Genomic DNA, 15,762 nt, shown 5'->3' with positions numbered 1-15,762 from the left:
AACAAGCCTACTAAATGATTGACATTTTTTAGTATTTTTTCTGCCTTCTGAAGAATCTCTGTGTTGATAGGGATATCCATTTATTTCACAGATATTGACTACTTACAGTGTAAAGCCATTTTCTTGAAATTCAGATCTTCAATGATCAAGAAAAAGTATGATTTTCTGCCTTCTAGATAAAGCTAACATGATTATAAATTTGATTAGAACTGTGAAATAATTTTTTTACCAATACAAAACTCATTTTTATTTGGGATTGGAATGTTGTTGAACTTTTCCTTTTCTCATGCTTTTCTGTATAGCAGAAGAAATAGTTAAAGTGTTGATTCTTCAGAGGTTATTTCAGTATACATAATACATTGTAGCAATTGAAATCTCATCTAAGCTACTTATGTAGATTTGGGGCAGTCAGTTTTCCTTTCAAAGAACTCATGTACAGACAAACCCCACAGGTAATGCAATATACTTAAACCCTTCTGAGCTTTATCATAAATATAAATGAACCTGGTGTAAGGGTGGTTGGGCAGCTGAGTATGTCAGTGGATGTGTATCCTGGAACTTGCACTCTGTGCGTGTGGGAAAGTACTTTTAAATTTTCTAAAAGCTTGGTATACTTAAAAAGAGTAAATGTTTTTTGTGTTTGTTTTTTTTTTCCTGAAGTAATTGGCTTATAAAACTAAAATAAAATAGTAAAATTGTTAATTTCCTCTCTAATGGGCAATTTCTCTCCCCACTTTTTTTGGATTCCCTTTGGGCTTTTATAACCTTTTTTTTAAAAGTATTTTCCAAATACGAGTAACTATAAAATTGAATATTATGATGCTCAATAGTTCTTTATGTATTATTAGCTTTAGAGCATATAGGTTCTCATAAGAGCTAAGCTGTTTTTAAGTTTTGTTTTAAAATTTTCTGTGCTTATTCAAATTTATTAAACTTAATCATAAGAGAATCAAATAACCACTGAACTTTGAGAACACAACCGAAATGCTAATATAATGTTTAATTTGAGCTAGTAACCTAAAATTTCTATAAGTGATCTATGAATATTTTATTTTAGAGGGTTTAGCCCTTTTTTTAGATAGTAGGGTGGCACTTTTTTAAGAAAGAAATTTGACCATGTAATCATATCTAACAATTTAAAACCTTTTTATTTATTTGCTGAAGCTGCAGTACTTAACCATTTGCATCAGTCTTTTAAAATTTTTTAAAAATTCCTCCATTTGATATATAACACAAAAGATGTAAACACGACCACTAACATTATTTTTAAAAAATCACTAGTCTTCAACAGTTCAAAAATAAAGAGTTTCAAAAGGTTTCCCAGAAATCTTTTGTACAGTACCTATTTTAAATTTGTACAGTACATAGTTCTTTTCCCTAATATAACTTTATTATGAGAGTTTAATAATTCAGACCTTCAAATAGCTAGATTAATAATGTATAGTCAAAAAATATTTCAGTTGATTCAAGTCCAAAAATTTACATTTTAGTTGGCAGACCTTAAATGATTGTAGAAATTCAGGAAAGTACAGCACTGATGAAAAGCTGATCCCATGTTGTGGAGCTACTATCTGACACGCTCCTGTCTACTTTCTGCTGGGTCTCACAAACTCCTGTCCCTTTCCAGGCTGGATTGATGTCACCTGGGATGCTGGTGGCTCAAACTCTTACCGTATGGGCGCAGAAGGAAAATTTGACCTCAAGCTTGCACCAGGGTACGACCCTGATACAGTGGCATCACCCAAACCTGTTTCATCCACTGTTTCAGGCACAACGCAATCATGGAGCAGCTTGGTGAAAAACAACTGTCCAGACAAGACATCTGCTGCTGCAGGCTCCTCAAGTAGAAAAGGAAGCAGCAGTTCTGTGTGTAGCGTGGCCAGTAGCAGCGACATCAGCTTGGGTTCGACCAAAACGGAACGGAGATCAGAAATTGTAATGGAACACAGTATAGTTTCAGGAGCTGATGTACATGAACCAATTGTTGTTCTTTCATCTGCTGAAAACGTCCCTCAAACAGAAGTAGGGTCATCTTCCAGTGCAAGCACCAGCACCTTAACAGCGGAAACGGGAAGTGAAAATGCTGAAAGGAAGTTAGGCCCTGATAGTTCTGTTCGTACTCCTGGGGAGTCTAGTGCAATATCCATGGGAATTGTTAGTGTTAGCTCTCCTGATGTTAGTTCTGTATCTGAATTAACTAATAAAGAAGCAGCTTCACAGCGACCCCTTAGCTCTTCAGCAAGTAACAGACTGTCAGTGAGTTCTTTGTTGGCTGCTGGGGCCCCTATGAGCTCTAGTGCAAGTGTACCTAACCTGTCCTCAAGAGAAACATCTAGCTTGGAAAGTTTTGTAAGGAGAGTGGCAAACATAGCACGGACTAATGCCACGAACAACATGAACCTAAGCCGAAGCAGCAGTGATAACAACACTAATACTTTGGGGAGGAATGTGATGAGCACAGCAAGTAAGTGAGCTTTTCCTTATGGAACCCCATGCTTTTTCCACTGGAGGGATATAAGATAGGGTCTCATATATTCATGTGTAGTGGCTGCAGTCTTTAACAAGATCATTAACCACGTTGGAGATCACATCAGATTTTAACACTTCAGGAATATGAGGTTAAGTTTTATAGAATTACAGTATTTTAAGACTTGAGCTCAGGTATGATAAAGAATCTTTTATTCTAAAAGGATAAAACAATAACACATTTTTCACTCCTTTGTGATAATTGGTTTAGCAAAGTTGCATGAAGAAATAAACAATGATTAAATATTATTAGTACATTGAAACCAAAGCTTTGCCCTGGTATAGCTTTTTGTTAGCCCCTGAATTAATTTTAGCTTCTTAAAGTTGTTTAATTTAAGAGACTAATGGGTCAAACTAATTCCCTTGAAAAAATAAATTGGGAATTATTTTCATTGCTCGTTTCATTTTTTTAAAAAGCTAGGCTTTATATTTTTAAAAATAACAGTAGTATAAACACAAGAATTTTTAGTTGGATTTCAGTTGGGTTCCCAAAGTTGCTGCTTTTCAGCCTTTTATTATTAGTGTGTTTCATGAACTCTAAAAAAATGTAAATCTTGTTTTTTTTTCAAGATTCCTACAGTTCTGCCTATTTATACTGATTTGCTTTATTTTTATGTTTAGCTTCTCCTCTTATGGGTGCTCAGAGTTTTCCCAATTTGACCACACCTGGTACTACATCCACAGTGACTATGTCAACCTCCAGTGTTACTAGCAGCAGCAATGTAGCTACAGCGACAACAGTTTTATCAGTTGGTCAGTCGTTAAGTAATACTTTAACCACCAGCCTCACATCAACTTCCAGTGAGAGTGATACAGGTCAGGAAGCAGAATATTCCTTATATGGTAAGTTATAGTTTAAAGTAAAATTACTTAGAAATTTATGTAATGATGCTTTTATTACATTTATCTCATGGGATATTTTTAACTTTTAGTTTAAAAGGAATTATTCCTTCTTATAAATATGGGATCTTTATGTAACATGGAGAGACTATTAAAAAATTCATGATTATAAAGAAAGTACTCTCTAGGAACTTAGATGTGTTATCCTTTTTTACTTTTGTGTTTAATGAAGAACTGTAGTAAACAAAGATATTTGCACCTTTATCAATAAAAGAAGCGATATAATATATTAATAAGCTTTGTAAAGTGATATTCCTTGATATTACCAGAGTCTTCTGGAAATAATTCCCTAATTGGGTAACATTTGAATTTTGTTAGTTAATTAAATTTTGCTTAGAAAATGTTAGAGTTATATCATCATGTCTTCTATGCTGTAGTCAGAGATGCAGTTATTTGATTCATTTGAAATGTGTATTTTATTAAAAAGTGATACTTTCTAGAATATGTAGAAAATTAAAACCATCTAGTCCTCACAATTTATATCTGATTTGGGGCATGTCATATGTATGTTTTGTTTTTAGTAAAAAGAGATTGTATCTTTTTAGCCAGCTCTTTTAATTTAGTACCATTTGAAAATATTTTCACATTGTTGAATGGGTTTCTACAAGATTTGAAATGATTGTATTTGTATGTTTCTTTAGGATAAATTCCTAAAAGAGTAACTACTAAATTGTCTTCCAAAAAACTTGCATTCCCCTGATTGTTTGAGTACCCTTTACACACATCCTTGATCATATCACCTATTCTTTTTTTTTTTCCTTTTTCAGTGCTAGGAACCCAGGCCTCACACATGCTAGGTGAGCACCCTAACACTGAGCTACGGCCCCCCAGCCCTCTTCTTTATTTAACAATTGTTTTTTGTAATTTCAAAGACAAAATTTATATGAAGATATATTTTAAGTACTATTTAACCTCCTTTCAATAGGCTCTCTCTTTTTCTTTCTTTCTTTCTTTCTTTCTTTCTTTCTTTCTTTCTTTCTTTCTTTCTTTCTTTGGGACTTGAAACTGGGACCTAGAACTCTACCACTGAGCTATAATCTAAGCCTTTTTTTAATTTAGAGACAAAATCTTGCTAAGTTGCCCATGCTGGCCTTAAACTTGTGATCCTTCTGCCTCAGCCTCCTGAAGAGCTAGGATTATAGTTGTATATTACACTATACCATGCCCCGTGATGTTTTTTTTCCCCCCTGAGTTTCTGGCCTCTCTTATCCAAAGTCAAAAATTTGATCTGATGTTTTACGTTTTTTTGGAAAGTGGAATTTCTGTTTTTACTTTGCCTGTTAAGTGTATTTTCAAAAATGGTGATGATTATTACACCAGTCTTAAAATTTATTGTTATTTTCAAATTTATTATTTCTCAGAGGGGCCCTCTTCCCCTTCCTACTCATTTGTTAATGTGAACTTCATGAAGTTTAAGAAAACTAGATATGCTAGTGAGGAAAAGTAGTTAAAAGTTAGGACTACTAGTCAGTTTTTAAAAATTCTTTTTAGGTTCTGAAAATTTCTTTTTCTTCTTTCCTAAAACTTTATGACTCTTTTAAGTCTGCTAGTATAAAGGATCAGAATAACATCAGTTCTTCTAATATCTATGTGTGCAATGTAAACTTTAATTGTGACATTTTGAAAACTGATTTGACTGTTGTATGAAAAAAGGGAAAATGAGAAAAATTGACTTCAGTAAATTGTAATGTATCAGAGACAAATTTCAGTATATAAAGTTGTGTGTTCCATAAGTGATAAACCAAAAATAGAATTGGTTTATTTTCTGTACCACGATATCTTGTTCATGAGAATTGCTATGTAAATTACAAGATGGCCCTTCTTATATCTTAGGGGTTATATATATTATCAAATTTAAGATGCCATTAATTATAAGACACCATTTTTTATATTCCTAAGCTAAAAATGTTGCCCACTTAAAATGTTGTGTCTTGTCAGCAATTGTGATGCATATTCTGATTTCAGAACATTAAATGTTAGAAAATGTGATCTTAAAAATTCATTTAGTATCAGGTCTCTTCCTTTGACTGGTCATCCAATAAATGGCATTAAATATATAGACCTCTAATTATTAGACTAAAAACATATTTGGTTCAAAGGTGTGTAGATGCAAGTTTCTTATAAATAACCTTCTGGAAGTTCTTTAGGAATATAGAGTACCTCTTATGTTCAGTTCTGATATTATTTTAGGGGTTTTTAGTCTCCTTCCAGATCCAGTAAAAACTTCATTTTTAACCTCATTAGTTCTCTTTTCATTTTCAATTCTTTTTTTTTTTTCTTTTGTACCAGGGATTTAACTCAGGGGCACTTGACCATTAGGAGCCACATCCCCAGCCCTAGTTTTTGTATTTTATTAGAGACAGGGTTTCACTGAGTTGCTTAGTGTCTCGCTTTTGCTGATGCTGGCTTTGAACTCATGATCCTCCTGCCTCAGTCTCCCAAGCTGCTAGGATTACCGGTGTGCGCCACCACGCCTGGCTTCTTACTGATCTTTGACCTTTAATATTTCCTTGCAAATCCATGCCATTGAGCATACTTTTTTCGGGGGGAGGGGTACCAGGGATTGAACTCAAGGGCACTTGACCACTGAGCTACATGCCCAACCCTATTTTGTATTTTATTTAGAGACAGGGTCTCACTGAGTTGCTTAGCACCTTATTATTGCTGAGGCTGGCTTTGAAATCTAAGATCCTCCTGCCTCAGCCTCCTGAGTGCCTGGGATTAAGGGTGGGTGCCATCATGCCTGGCTTGTTTTCAGTTCTTAAGAACAACTTGTTAGCATTCTTGTTTATGTGGGACAATGTAAATTTGACCCAAATCTTCACTGGGGGAGAGATCCTAAGAAGGAAGGAGATAAAAGAAATTCAAGATTATTGAACTTCCTATGTGGTAGATAATTGAAAGATGCTATGTATATTATTTCATAGCAAATATTCATTATTCTTAAGTAGTTATTATTAAGTAACATGCCAGGTCTAAAGCCAGGATTCACTGATTGGCTTCTGTTTCCTTCATAAGATCTTTTATAGCTTATATTTATATATTTATTTTTTACTTGTTAAATGCCCTTTTCTCTTATAGGCTAATAGAGACTGAGACCATGTCTGTTTTGTTTATAACTATATATGCACCTAGTGCCTAACTCTGTTCTTGGCACATAGCATATGCCCAATAGATATTTGCAGGTAAAATGAATTAATCCAAAGTGTTTCTTTCCACCATATTGTGGAATATGGTATATTCCTGCAATATTTAGAGAATGATAGGGTTGTCTTTGTTAAAAACAGCCTTCATGGTTGCCCTTTTATATAATGATTTTGTAGATGCAAATATAGTTTATAGTCATCTGTTATCCTATGTTGTTTTCTACCAGGCTTTTGACTGTTTCCCATTATTAATCATGTATGTGTGGTGGTGGAAGATGGGTGGTATCATTCAATGGTCTTTATAAACTTGAACCTTTTTTACCTCTGTTTTGTATGGTCTAAAATGCATTTACCCTACTATTCTTGTTAATTGTGTTGACAGTAGGTTGTTGGTTTTGTTTTCTAGATTTTCTTGATAGCTGCCGTGCCAGTACTCTGTTAGCTGAGCTAGATGATGATGAGGATTTGCCTGAGCCTGATGAGGAAGATGATGAGAATGAAGATGACAATCAAGAGGATCAAGAATACGAGGAGGTTATGGTAGAGAGAAAGTCCCCCTTTCTTTTCACTAAGATAGGATTTTAAAATTATTTATTCTAATTTGTTATACATGATGCAGAATGTATTACACATATAGAGCACAATTTCTCATGTCACTGATTGTACACAAAATATTTTCACACCATTTGTGTCTCCATACGTGTACTTAGGGTAATGATGTCTAACTCATTCCACCATCATTCCTACCTTCTTTGCCCCTCCATTCCCCCTCCCCTTTGCTGTATCTAAAGTTTCTCCATTCCTCCCATGCTCCCCCACCCCCCATCGCCATTATGAATCAGCATCCTCACATCAAAGAAAACGTTCGGCCTTTGGTTTTTTTTGGGATTGGCTTGCTTCATTTAGCATTATATTCTCCAACTCAATCCATTTACCTGCAAGTCCCATGATTTTATTCTCTTTTAATGCTAAGCAATGTTCCACTGTGTATATATACCAAAGTTTCCCTTTCCATTCATCTACTGAAGGGCATCTGGGTTGGTTCCACAGTTTAGCTATTGTGAATCGTGCTGCTATAAACATTGATATGGCTGTGTCCCTGTAGTATGCTGTTTTTAAGTCCTTTGGGTATAAACCAAGGAGTGGGATACTTGGGTCAAATGGTAGTTCCATTCCCTGTTTTCCAAGGAATTTCCATACTGCTTTCCAGATTGGCTACACCATATTGCAGTCCCACCAGCAATATATGAGTGTACCTTTTTCCCCACATCCTCGCCAACATTTATTGTTGTTTGTATTCTTGATAGCTGCCATTCTGACTGGAGTGAGATAAAATCTTAGAGTAGTTTTGATATGCATTTCACTAATTGCTAGAGATGTTGAACATTTTTTCAAATGTTTGTTGATTGATTGTATATCCTTTTCTGAGAAGTGTCTGTTCAGTTTCTTGGACCATTTGTTGATTGGGTTATTGGTTAAGATAGGATGTTAATAATTGAAGAGAGGAAAAACTAAGTCATAATTAAACTTTGCAGGAAGGATATATGGCACCAGTTTGAAAACAGTGGTTAAGAAAAAAACACTTTTTTAGCTGCATGTGGTGGCAACCTGTGTAATCCCAGCGACTCAGGAGGCTGAGACAGGAGAATCATGAGTTCAAAGCCAGTTTCAGCAACTTAGCGAGGCACTAAGCAATTCACTGAGACCCTGTCTCTAAATAAAATACAAAATAGAGCTTTTTTAGTTTTCAGTGGACCTTTATTTTATTTATTGATACATGGTGCTGAGAATCAATCGAACCCAGTGCCTCACACATGCTAGGCAAGCACTCTGCCACTGAGCCACAACCCCAGCCCTATAGCTGGGTATTTTAAATCTTGGCTTTGATGGATCTCTTTGTATTTGAAAACTACTAAAATTTCATACACCATTTTTTTTAAAAACAAGTTCAAAGGTTTGTGAACTTAGGGGCAATTGCACTACCAGGGGTGCCTAACCACTGCGCTATATTCTCAGGGCAGCCCCCTGCCCACTTTTTGTGCTAGGGATTAAATCCACAGCCTGTAGTATGCCAAGTACACACTCCACCAGTTACCTCCGAGATGGATATTATTACCAGTCCTTTGAATTTTTTGAGACAAGGTCTCATTAAGTTACTTAGGGTCTCACTAAATTGCCTAGCATGGCCTCAAATCTGTAAGCTTCCTAAGTCACTGGGATTATAGACATGAGCCACTATGCCTAGCTGACCACAACTCTTAAACTCTTAAAGGGTTTTTTTTTTTGTTTTTTGTTTTTGTTTTTTTTTAGTTTCTACTTTTTTACAAGGATATCCATGTATTTTCTTAATAGTCATAACATGGAGGAATGAGGCAGAGGCATAAAACCATAATTTGCTCATATTATCAGAGTTAGGTAGAAAATTGGAACCCAGTCTTAGCTGTATAATTCAAAACTCTTAATCAACCACTTATGATTGAATTATGATTGTTTTATAATTTAAAGTCATGCCTCTGATGTCCTTTATTGTATTTTCCTATTAAAAAAAATTTTTTTTACTTGTTGATTGACCTTTATTTATTTACTTATATGTGGTGCTGAGAATTGAACCCAGTGCCTCACACATGCTAGGCAAGCACTCTACCACTGAGCTACAACCCCAACCCCAACAAAATACCTTTATTTTTTATGTGGTGCTGAGGATCGAACCCAGGGCCTCACACATGCTAGGTGAGCGCTCTACCACTGAGTCACAACCCCAGTCCTGTATGTTATGAATTTCTTTTTTTTTTTTTTTAAATATTTATTTTTTAGTTGTAGTTGGACACACACCTTTATTTCACTCGTTTATTTTTGTATGTGGTGCTGAGTATTGAACCCAGTGTCTCGCACGTGTGAGGTGAGCATTCTACTACTGAACACAACCCCAGCCCATGAATTTATTTTTCTAAAATGTTAAATATTAAAAAAACGTTGAATTTTTTTGTGTGGTGAAGAAATCCTCAAAATGCTTTCTTAGTATACATTGCTTAGAAAACACATTAATGCTGGGTGTGGCAGCATATGCCTGTTATCCCTCCCTCCTGGGAGGCTGAGGCAGGAGGATTGCAAGTTTGAGGCCAGCCTCACCAATTTAGCGAGGCTCTAAGTTACTTAGTGAGACCCTGTCTCAAAATAAAAAATAAGGACTGGTGATGTGGCTCAGTGGTAAAATACCCTAGGGTTCAATCCCTATTCCCCCAAAACTAACAAGAAAAAGAGAAGAAAGCATGTTAGCATATTTCTTTACAAAGGAGTATAGTATAAAATACTTCATGAATTTAAAACATTGAATTTATAACTTCTGGAGATGACTAATAAAGAATATGGGATGATGATTATGTGAAAGTTTTTTTTTAAAAAAAATTAGTATTTTTTAGTTGTTGTTGTACCTTTATTTTTTATTATATGTGGTGCTGGGGATCGAACCCAGCGCCTCACACATGCTAGGCAAGTACTCTGCCACTGAGCCACAACCCCAGCGCCATGTGAAAGTTTTTTTAGTGACACTTTTGTTAATATGGATTGATAGTTTCAGGAAGGGCCAAACGGTGGGCACGTGTATTGGTCAAATAATTAGACTTGTGTCTCTTGGCATTTTTTAACTTTAGATTCTAAGACGTCCATCCCTGCAACGTAGAGCTGGTTCCCGCTCTGATGTAACACACCATGCCGTTACCTCGCAGCTACCACAGGTCCCTGCCGGAGCAGGGAGCCGACCTATTGGGGAGCAGGTAATATTGCCATATTTATCTTAATAATTTTTATACACAGAAAAACACCAACCAAAACATCTACAGTAATATGTGGGTGGATTTGAGGTGGAGAGGAGGCAACTATGAGAGTTGCAAAATGAAATATCTCCTACTGTGTGGCTTCCAAATTACAAGTAGATTCTGATTTCTCTGGCAATTACGAGTTTCATACTTAAATTCTGTGCCTAAGTGATATGGTAAAATAAGGAAGTAAAATAGCTGTAAAGAACTGCTTAACATTTATTTTATATTGTAGATAGTACATTACTTATGGAAAAATAACAATTCATCTTGTAATGTTGAACTGTATGTGGGATTTTGTTTTAATAGGAAGAAGAAGAGTATGAGACTAAAGGAGGACGCCGGAGAACATGGGATGATGATTATGTGCTAAAGCGGCAGTTTTCTGCTTTGGTTCCTGCTTTTGATCCTAGACCAGGTCGTACGAACGTCCAGCAGACAACTGACCTAGAAATTCCACCCCCAGGTATAGTTTGTCTTAGTTTAGTCATTTAACAGATATTTACTTATCTACAGTTGGAAAAGTAAGATTTCTTTTTTTTTTTTAAAGCTATGTTTTTTCCCTCCCTAATAAACAAGGCAGATACTTTTTTTATATATATTTATTTTTTTTTAAGTTTTAGGATTTTATTTTGCATTTATGTGGTGCTGAGAATTGAACCCAGTGCCTCGTGCATGCTAGGCGAGCGCTGTATCACTGAGCCACAACCCCAGCCCCAGTAAGGTTATTTATAACCTGTTTATATATGCTTCTTTTGGAAAAGTTTTTAATCAGTCCTTGAAAAGACAGAAGTTTTAGAGGAATAAGTTATAATTTTGGAGTGGTATTGGTACTGCTGAGATTGAACCTAGGGCCTTGTGTGTCTTAGGCATGCATTCAAACACTCTACTGCATACTCAACCCACAAATTATTTAAAAATTTTAAAAAACTCCATGTGTTTTGTATTTGTACAGTCTTTAAAGCAAGGCATTATTTAAAAGTGGGACATTTTTGGTGCCTACCTGTAAATCTCAGCAACTTAGGAGCCTGAGGCAGGAGGATTGTGAGTTCAAAGTCAGCCTCAGCAAAAGTGAGGTGCTACATGACTCAGTGAGACCCTGTCTCTAAATAAAATACAAAATGAGTGGTGGGGATGTAGCTCAGTGGTTGAGTGCTCCTGAGTTCAATCCCCAGCACCAAACCAAACCAAAACCCCCCCAAAAAACCCTTCCCCTAAGAATACTAATGTAGGCCAAGCTGGTGCAAACCTCAGAATGACTTTTAAAGTATTTATATTATCAAAAATTGAAAATTGCCTTAAGACTATCATGATACTAAGAAAAGTTTCATGAGCTATTAAAAAGAAGAGAGTTAAACAACAAATATATTTATCAACCTAATATTATTTGTGTGTGTGTGTGTGTGTGGGTGTGTGTGTGTTTACCTCACAATTTACATATATAGTGTAAGTAAAAGTTTGGAAGGTAGGTTGCTGGGCATGGTAACATACACCTATAATCCCAGAGGCTTGGGAGGCTGAGGCAGGAGGATCAGAGTTTCTAAGCCAGACTTAGCAATTTATTGAGGCTGTAAGCAACCTAGTGAGACCCTGTCTCAAAAAGTAAAATTGGGGGGCTGGGATTGTTGCTCAGTGGTAGAGTACACATCTAGCATGGGTGAGGCACTGGGTTTAATCCTCAGCACCACATAAAAATAAATAAAAATAAAGGCATTGTGTCCACCTACAATTTAAAAAATAAAATAAAATTGGCTGGGGATGTTGCTTAGTGCTTAAGTACCCTTGGGTTCAATCCCTTGTACCACAAAGAAAAAGGTTTGAAAGGTTATTGACTCAGAAGTGTCTGAATATAAAATTATGGATAATTTTACTTTTCTCATTTGTAAAATTAGAATGTTTTATAAGTATTCATTCAGTTATTCATACATGTGTTTCCAAATAAAAATAAGATCCATACTATATGTATCTATCCTTTCAATTATATTCTTTTTTTTGTGGGGGGGGATAATTGAACCCAGAGGTGCTTAACCACTGAGTCACACCCCCAGCCCTTTTTTGTATTTTATTTAGAGACAGAGTCTTGCTGAGTTGTTTAGGTTGCTGAGGAGGCTGGCTTTAAACTCCTGATCCTTCTGGTTATGAGGAGTGGGTTCTTAATATAGTTAAAGTGTCACTTCGCCTCTTGAGCTGCTAAGATTATAGGCACCCGGCTATCTTATTATATTCTTAACTCAGCCTTTAACTTTTAATTGTTTCCATTAAAAAAGAAAGTTGAAGTCAGGAGAGTCTTAAGTAGCTAACGCTAATATATGGAAGAAGGATTTGAATTTCATGTACACTTGTCTTACAGTGCAGTGTTCTTCCTGGACTGCTTATTTTCGTATGATTGTTTTTTTTACATGTCTTCTAAAAATTTTAGGAACACCTCATTCAGAGCTCTTGGAAGAAGTTGAATGTACTCCATCACCTCGATTAGCCCTCACTTTGAAAGTAACAGGTCTTGGAACAACTCGTGAAGTTGAATTACCACTCACCAATTTCAGATCAACCATATTTTACTATGTACAAAAATTACTTCAGTTGTCCTGTAATGGCAATGTGAAATCAGATAAACTTAGGCGTATTTGGGAGCCAACATACACGTAAGAGATTTTAACTTAATGTTTAAAAAGACATGTTTATAGCATATGAGCCAAGAAGCATTGTTTTTCTATATTTTTGGACTGTAGGAACAGATGATTTGTTTCATTTTCCATTAATGTACAGGAACTTAAGAGAGTATTTTTGTCTCCTGATGTTGTTTTAGAATTAGAAGGACATTTAGAAATAATCTAGATCTTTTTAGGGGAGGGGAATAGGGATTTAACCCAGGGAGAGTTTAACACTGAACTACATCCCCATCCCTTTTATTGTTTATTTTGAGACAGGGTCTCATTAAATTGCTTAAGGCTTGCTAAGTACTTGTGGCTGGCCTTGACTTTGTAATCCTCCTGCCTCAGCCTTCTGAGTTGCTGGGATTACAGATGTACACCAGCTGACTGAGCGGACTAACTATGTAATAATTGTTGAAAATGTCATTTGAACTTTTTGATGGAGATTGTGTATGAAGCACTATTTTCTATTAATTCTTTACTTCGGGGTTGTTCATTTATACAGATAATTATCAGTAATGTGTGGCATATTTAACATTTTGTGCCTTACTTTCTTAATCTGTAAAATGAGGTCAGTTATGAGGAGTGGGTTCTTAGTATACTTAAAGTGTCACTGCTTTCAAAAAAATATTACCTATAAAATGTTTCGTAATATTAATAACATAAACATTTAATTGTATTATTATCATCCTTATTGTAACTTCATTTTTACTACTGTATCTTCTCATTTTTCTTAACATCACTGATAATTTTATATAATGTCCAATAAAAGTAATGTAGGCTCTTTTGAGATAGAACACAGAATAGCCTACCTTCAGTTTTGTACTACAGTACAAATTCTGATGCCTTTTATATATATGTATATGAGCATAAGGTCTTCTCATTATTTCTGGTCTTTTTTCCATATAGATACATAAAAACTATTTCTTATTTCATTTTATTTTACCAGTAGCTTGAATGTCATAACAGCTGGTATAAATCATTTTTTCACATCTTTAAAAGTTCTAATTTTGATGTCTGTTTTCTTTCAATAATGCTAATAGATTTAGAAATATGGTTTCTGTCCTTATGTTTAACAACTTACATTTTTTTCTTAAATATTCTTTAGTTCAGTGTTCAATGCAAGCATATTTAGTAAATGACATTCATTCACTTTTTAAAGAATATCATTTACATTTGAATTAACTAGAGTAATATCTTCTTGTTTAGAATTATGTACAGAGAAATGAAGGATTCTGACAAAGAAAAGGAAAATGGGAAAATGGTAAGTTATTTTTAGAAAATAGGTCTTATACTTAGTTCTTGAGTAAAAAAAAAAGAAGAAAAAACACTAATGCCATGTTGCACTTGAACATTTGAGGGAAAAATAACTAACTAAGGTATCCTTTTAAGTGCATGATTTTAAAGTTACCTCATGTAATGCATGTGAAATACTATAGACTTTATAATAGGGAAAGGCCAATATTTGGTTTTTCCTATTGTAGGGTTGCTGGACTATAGAGCATGTGGAACAGTACCTTGGCACTGATGAATTACCAAAGAATGATTTGATAACCTACCTGCAGAAGAATGCAGACGCTGCTTTCCTGCGCCACTGGAAATTAACTGGCACTAATAAAAGTATTAGAAAAAACAGGAATTGTTCTCAGCTCATAGCTGCGTATAAGGTATATATATTGGCATCTAAAACACTATTTTGTTTGGGAATGGCTTTGTGCTTTGTTTTATAACTCTAAAAACTTCTTAAGGGCCTGGGGATGTAGCTTAATAGTAGAATGCTTACCTAGCATGTGCTAGACCCTGGGTGCGCTCTTCAGCATGGGGGTTGGGGTGGGGTGGGGTGGGGTGTTGGGACAATTAAAAAAAAAAATCAGTTTGAATTAACATTGTTAACATGCCATGCTAAAATTGCAACTATGGCTTGTAGCAATGGATCAGAGCATAGTCTTTTAATTATGGTTTATACTGGTTATGTTTTGACAATTTTTATGGTTTAGAATGCATTGGTTTTTGTTTTGTGACACTTTTTATTTCAAAATAAGGTTATTCTTTGAAAAATTCCAGCTTTTTCAAAGTAATACATACAGATGGACATATTGTTCTTAAAAATGTGCTTAATGGCCAGTTTTGCTAATTGTTTTTTCAGGATTTTTGTGAGCATGGAACAAAGTCTGGATTAAACCAGGGGTCCATTTCCACTCTTCAAAGCAGTGATATTCTTAATTTGACAAAAGAACAACCTCAGGCCAAAGCAGGCAATGGACAGAACTCTTGTGGAGTAGAAGATGTCCTTCAACTTTTACGTATTCTGTATATTGTTGCAAGTGATCCTTATTCAAGAATATCCCAAGAAGGTCTGTAAGAAGCCTTATGTCATTTTGATAGCATTTTTAAAGCAAGTCAGTTTTTATTTCATTAATTTTGTTAATTAATTTTATAGATGGTGATGAACAGCCTCAGTTTACTTTTCCACCAGATGAATTTACTAGTAAAAAAATCACAACAAAAATTTTGCAGCAGATTGAGGTAATAAAATCACATGAATTAACTATATTCTATAACTGTTGGGCTTTTCACAGTATTCCATCTCCTTTTGTCATTCACAACTGTGTCTTTTCTCATATTCAATAATTTGGGCCATATCTTCTTTTACATCCATTATTAATTGCATTTGAGAGTTGATATTACTTTTTTCTACTAAAACATTGTTATTTGTTAATTTGC

At 35.0% G+C, this 15,762-nt stretch overlaps 1 protein-coding gene across 17 annotated transcripts in view; it reads left to right on the top strand.

Annotated features, from left to right (window-relative positions):
- Positions 1-15,762, top strand: part of Hectd1 (HECT domain E3 ubiquitin protein ligase 1) — a 92,150-nt gene that overhangs the window by 65,362 nt on the left and 11,026 nt on the right. For 2 of the 17 annotated variants that reach the window (XM_076850135.2, XM_077109139.1), the window contains exons 25-35: positions 1,628-2,464; positions 3,148-3,369; positions 4,194-4,223; positions 6,979-7,112; positions 10,223-10,345; positions 10,697-10,853; positions 12,807-13,029; positions 14,248-14,302; positions 14,523-14,705; positions 15,185-15,392; positions 15,479-15,564. In XM_076850135.2, the coding sequence (XP_076706250.1) occupies positions 1,628-2,464; positions 3,148-3,369; positions 4,194-4,223; positions 6,979-7,112; positions 10,223-10,345; positions 10,697-10,853; positions 12,807-13,029; positions 14,248-14,302; positions 14,523-14,705; positions 15,185-15,392; positions 15,479-15,564 (2,258 nt within the window). The remainder of the gene's footprint in view (positions 1-1,627; positions 2,465-3,147; positions 3,370-4,193; positions 4,224-6,978; positions 7,113-10,222; positions 10,346-10,696; positions 10,854-12,806; positions 13,030-14,247; positions 14,303-14,522; positions 14,706-15,184; positions 15,393-15,478; positions 15,565-15,762) is intronic. The other 15 variants (XM_076850136.2, XM_076850139.2, XM_076850142.2 and 12 more) reach the window with 15 other exon arrangements.

The sequence above is a fragment of the Callospermophilus lateralis genome, chromosome 3 (assembly GCF_048772815.1).
Source record: "Callospermophilus lateralis isolate mCalLat2 chromosome 3, mCalLat2.hap1, whole genome shotgun sequence".
Taxonomy (NCBI): Eukaryota; Metazoa; Chordata; class Mammalia; order Rodentia; family Sciuridae; genus Callospermophilus; species Callospermophilus lateralis.
This window is presented reverse-complemented; position numbering and strand designations above follow the sequence as displayed.